Source organism: Arachis hypogaea, chromosome 16 (genome assembly GCF_003086295.3).
Source record: "Arachis hypogaea cultivar Tifrunner chromosome 16, arahy.Tifrunner.gnm2.J5K5, whole genome shotgun sequence".
Taxonomy (NCBI): domain Eukaryota; kingdom Viridiplantae; phylum Streptophyta; class Magnoliopsida; order Fabales; family Fabaceae; genus Arachis; species Arachis hypogaea.
The window spans coordinates 16,328,110-16,333,731 of NC_092051.1; the positions used below are offsets into that span (position 1 = coordinate 16,328,110).

The 5,622-nt window shown below is 34.8% G+C and overlaps 1 protein-coding gene across 1 annotated transcript; it reads right to left on the reverse strand.

Annotated features, from left to right (window-relative positions):
• Window positions 1–2,174: 2,174 nt before the first annotated feature.
• On the reverse strand, window positions 2,175–5,300 carry LOC140180014 (uncharacterized). Its single transcript, XM_072220397.1, has 4 exons — window positions 5,117–5,300; window positions 3,826–4,298; window positions 3,263–3,603; window positions 2,175–2,271 (listed from the first exon to the last, which is right to left on the reverse strand). The coding sequence occupies exons 1-4, from the start codon at window positions 5,298–5,300 to the stop codon at window positions 2,175–2,177; spliced, it is 1,095 nt and encodes a 364-aa protein (XP_072076498.1).
• Window positions 5,301–5,622: the final 322 nt, after the last annotated feature.

Sequence of the window (5,622 nt, forward strand, 5' to 3'; positions counted from 1 at the left end):
TTTTATTTTTTACGTGTTGAGTTGCTGCTAGAGTTGATTTGATTTTAGGATTTTCTGGAATGTCTAGAAATTTAGATTAATAACTATTGGTTATATATGTTTTATTATTATTTTTACTGTGATAGCTTGTTTAATAATATTTTAGGATTAATGAAAAAAGGTTTTTTTTTTTAGCAATAAGTTTTTTAATATATTTGATATATGATCCGAGTAGAAAAAGTGTGGATATTGGATCCGATCCGAAGAGTTTAGTGCAGATCGGATTGAATTTTGTCCATATCCAATCCGATCCGATCCGTGTGCAGCACTAGGCATGAGTGGGGGGGGGGGGGGGAAGGAAGGATGTGTGGTTGTTTTTTTCAATTTTATGGTTAGGTTTAGAAGTGTTTTTTTTATGTTGAAAAAATAACTATTTGTATCCATAAATTTTACGAATGTTGACAAAAATACCCATCAACAAAGAAAACTAACATTGTACCCATAAAAGACAAGTTCTTTGTGACAAAAGTACCCAAACCTAATTTTTTTGTTGACTTTTTAATAAAATTTTTAAATTATTTCCACCCTTTATATTCAACCTTAGCTCCACTACCAAAATAATAGGGGCGAACACAAATACAATGGCGACGGCTCCAGAGACCTCCGCCTTCGCCTCCACTGCAGACAACAAGGAACACTACCGCTCCTTTGCAATTTCATCTGGTTTTTGGTCAGAAAATCTCGGGTGGCAGAAGCATCAGTTTGGTTTGTTTCCTTACTATTTTCGGATCATTTAACTTATTGGCATGTAGTATAGTGGATAGGGCATCTTGCCTGTGTGCAATTTTAATTTTTTGCAATGTCCTGTTTTTTTAACTGTGCTTCAACATCAATCTTTCTTTTACCCTCAAGTTCTTCTATGGTAGTAGGGAATTAGGGCTGTTCTACGAATCTGTCTTCATCAGCAACGTCAAAAAATTCAAGAGGAGGCCTTTTCTCCAAAGGGATTTCTACGTTATAGTCAATGCCTTTCCTTTTTCTCCTTTGCTACCTGACATCAATCCCTGCAGCCTTCAGTTCTCTCTTCTTCTATAAAAAAGCAAGTCTTCTGGCTTTCTCAAGCTGCTTCTCCCTCTCTTTTCTTTTCGCCTTCTTTCCTTTAGTGTTGGCTAACTGAGCTCGTGCTTCGAAAATCATCTCATTTTCATCTTTGTCCATATCAACAAGATCTGGGCGTGCGGGTTTTGGTTCTGGATTCGGATCAATCTCCCAATGTTGCAACTTCCAAGGATTATCGCTGGGTTCATAGTTCTCATCCTTTACACAGGCTACGTCAAGAAACTTCTCGTTCATGAGATGGAGAGAATTGATTTGAAGGGAGCGGTGGTGTTCTTCATCGTTTGCGGTGGAGGGCTCTGGCACCGTCGCCATTACATTTGGGTTCGTCCTTGTTATTTTGGTGGTGGAGTTGAGGTTGAAGATAAAGGAGTGGAGATAATTTAAAAATTTTATTAAAAAGTTAACAAAAAATTAGGGTTTGGATACTTTTGTCACATAAAACCCATCTTTTATGAGTACAATGTTATTTTACTTAGTTGATAAATACTTTTGTTACCGTTTATAAACTTCATGAGTATAAATAATTATTTTTTCTTTTATGTTATTGAGCCTTTTTGTTGCTCCAATATAATTGAATGGAGTTAACTGGTACCCTACTAGTTAGTTCCTAAACTTTTCCAAGTAACAATATCTACTACTACTATTATTATCTCCCCATTTAAAATTGTGATGTAAAATGCTAAAATTAAGATTTAAATCGATGCACATTTATTTTTTATTAAAATTAATTATAATAGGCTATTCACGTAAAATTGTACACTCATAGGATAATATGCATTTGGTCTACAAGTATCTCTAGATACATATCATTCATTTAATTCAAATCTAACCAGTATCAAAATTCTAATTATATTTATATACATAATAAATTTACGAAATATTTATCATCATCTAAATACAGATTTTTTTACTTAAATAAAATTTATAAATTACAATATTATGCGATTGTCTTAAAAATTACAATATTTCATTTTAGAAATTAGAACATTCGTGTAATATTATAACTTTTAAATTTTAGCTAAATAATAGACATGAACAATAATGCTTTGTTTTTCATAACTCTTTTCCCTTTTGTTTTACTCTGCATTGTCCAAGTAAAATGTTAGAATGGATAAGAGATGAAAGTAAATCCAATCAAGCCGAAACAGACGCGAAACGTCAATGTCTGCCTGCCTGTTTCAACTTTCACGTGCGAATTTCATCATCACGACAAATACTATGAGTTAGTATAGGAAACATTTCAAGTGCCCAGTTGTTTTAACTGTTGATTTCAATTAATATATATTATATATATTTTTTATAATTCAAATCAACGATTAGAATAATTGGTGCACCGAAACTCTTCGGTGCACTTGAAATGTTTCCGTTAGTATATACACAGCCAAAGATTTACCAAATCACAAATGCTTGTTTAAGATTGAATGTTTGGATACCGAAAACAACTTCTTTTTGGATAAAAAATTTATATAGGTTACTATCTTTGCCCCCTCTAAACTGAATTAAATTATGTTCTTAGTTGCATATAAAGAAAAGTTTCAGATCCACATACTGGAATAAAAAGGTCAATCCGCACAAGAAGAATTTAATCAAAAGTAATAAGAGATTGATAAACGTAGCCTTAGACCATTTTCAAGGGAACTTATCCTAATTCTTATTTATGGTCCATCTTTTATAAAAAGTAACTCTACATTAGCTTTTGCGTTATAAATAATAAATAGGAACTCAAAGCATCTCTCTCTTCTCCATTAGGAGGAACTAACTTTAGTCCCTATTGTAGTCCCACTTAATTAATTAATTAAAATACTTGAAATTAATGTAATTAATTTTTTTCAATAATGTAATTTAAATATTTAAATTTAAAAATAATTCACTATTAAAAGATATTAATATTAAATAAATTCATATATAACAATAATACATAATATATAATTCGGGGTTACACTAATTTGTAAAATTACTTAATACAAAGAAAAACATAATTAAACTCTATAGTTGACGACAAGCATTGTGAAATTGCCATATGTGTTCAATCAAGTCCTTTTTCAATTGTCTATGCTGCTGCCTATTTCGAAGTTGGGCATTTCTTAGGAGAAATTGATGGTATGGTGCAAAATCTTCTCCTCCTAGCTGAGGTTGTGATAAGCCATTTTCAACATCATCATACTCTAAGCCTTGAGCAAAATTTCCTGCATAAGTGTCTCTTTCATCCTCAACAATCATATTATGCAATATAATACAAGCTCTCATTATGTTGGCAAGCTTCTTCTTTTTCCAAAAACGAGCTGGACCACGTATAATTACAAAGCGTGCTTGCAGCACTCCGAATGCTCGTTCCACATCTTTTCTTTGCCCTTCTTGGTATTGTGCAAATAACTTGTGTTTATCCCCTTGTGGCTTTGAGATTGATTTGACAAATGTGGCCCATTCAGGATAAATACCATCTGATAAATAGTATCCCATTGTATAATTATTATCATTAATAGTATAATTGACTTCCGGAACACAGTCATTTAGAATATCATCAAACACTGGAGAACGATCTAACACTTTGATATCGTTATTTGAACCAGAAACTCCAAATAACGCATGCCATATCCAAAGATCTGAAGATGCTACAACGTCAAGTACTATGGTTGCAACCCCACGATAACCACTCATGTACATATCTTTCCACGTCTTTGGACAATTTTTCCATTGCCAATGCATGCAGTCAATGCTACCCAACATGCCAGGAAAGCCACGACCCTCCGCCATTTGTAGCAGGCGTTGTACGTCATTTGGATTGGGTTTTCGCAAGTATTCATCCTCGAACACTGAAATGACACCTTCAACAAATTTTTCCAAGCATTCAATTGTAGCGCTCTCGCCTATGCGCACATAATCATCAATAGCATCAGCTGCTACGCCATATGCTAACATCCGTATCGCAGCGGTACATTTCTTGAGTGGCGACAAGCCTCTTCTTCCAGTTGCATCAACCCTCTGTTGGAAATACAGATAGACGTTTGAGAGAGCGTCTACTATCCGAAGGAACACATGTCTTCTCATTCGAAATCTCCGTCGGAAAATGTCAGCATTATACACCGGTTCATCTGCAAAGTAATCTTGGAAAAGGCGATCATGTCCTGCTTCTCGATCTCTGTTGATCCATCTACGAGTAATTGGGATAGAGCTTCTATCGATATCTTCTTCTTCTGAATCTTCGAGTAAATACTTATCGATCCAATTATCTATGAGTGTATTATTTTGCCGTCTTCTTTTGCCGTACAAAGCCTCATTAAACATATCATCAAAATTTCTAGCCATATCTAGAAATATAATTTTTAGTTCTCTTTCGAGGTGAGAAACAAGAGTTGAAGTGGAGTTGCAGAGTCATTGATAGTTGATATTTATAAGTGTGTCTACAACGGCTACTTAACGGCTAGTTTTGCAACGGTCACTTTCATGAACAATAACGGCACAATAATATTGACTAATTTAAAAACTTACATCAGAAATAAATAAAACAAACTACATCACATGCCAGTAATATGAAATAAAAATAGGAACATACTACATAACTCTACGAATACAAAGAACCATTAAGGAAACCACTTGGCGATTATTTTCTCACATGCAATCTCATGAAGAGCTCGTCGTTTTTCAGTCATTGTAGACGTGTCAGCATTAAGTATTTGCATATCCATATCTCTTTTCCTTTCCTTGGCCATCCTTTCCATTTCCCTTTCTTTTGCTTTTATCTCCATTTCTTTAATATACCTCTGAGTTTGTAATTCTTGTTCTTTCATTGCCGCTTGAGCTTGTAATTCTTGTTCTTTCATTGCCGCTTGAATTTGTAACTCCTTCTCTTTGATAGCCATAATCTTTGCTCTATGTTCCTTCTCCTCTTCTCTTTCTTTTTCCCTATCCATTAGTTCCTTTTCTCAAACATTCTTAATATCTTCCATGAGAGATAATTTTTTAACAACCGATGACTTTCTTTCGCTAAAATCTTCAGACACTTGTGCTTTTCCCTTACCTTTTCGCTTGCTCTTCTTTGATCCTTGTGGGCGAACGGGATAGTCCACACCGGGCTCGTCAGCCAACGGTGTTTCTGGGTTTGATGAGGATGAGTATGCTCCAGTTGCACTAACCTTGGTTCTCTTTGAGCCGCCACTCTGTGTAGGTAGTTGGCTTCTCCATTTTTGCTCCAACCGAAGCATGTTCCAATGCCTCTCAAAAGTGAATTTTTGACCATAATTTGTGGAATAAAGTTTATAAGCCAACTCCTTTATATCATCAGCGTTCGAACCACTCCTTATGTTTCGACTAGCTTGATCGTATCAACAAGCAAATTGTGCAACAGCCTTGTTGATCTTATACCATCATTCCTTACATGCAACTACCCCCCTTGTCATGTCAGAGCAAAATTCTACACAGTAACTATGAATTCGACTCCAAAATATTTCCCTTTTTTGATCGGTACCAACTACAGGGTCAGTTGAAACATTTAACCATGCACTGATCAGCATCTCATCCTCTTTC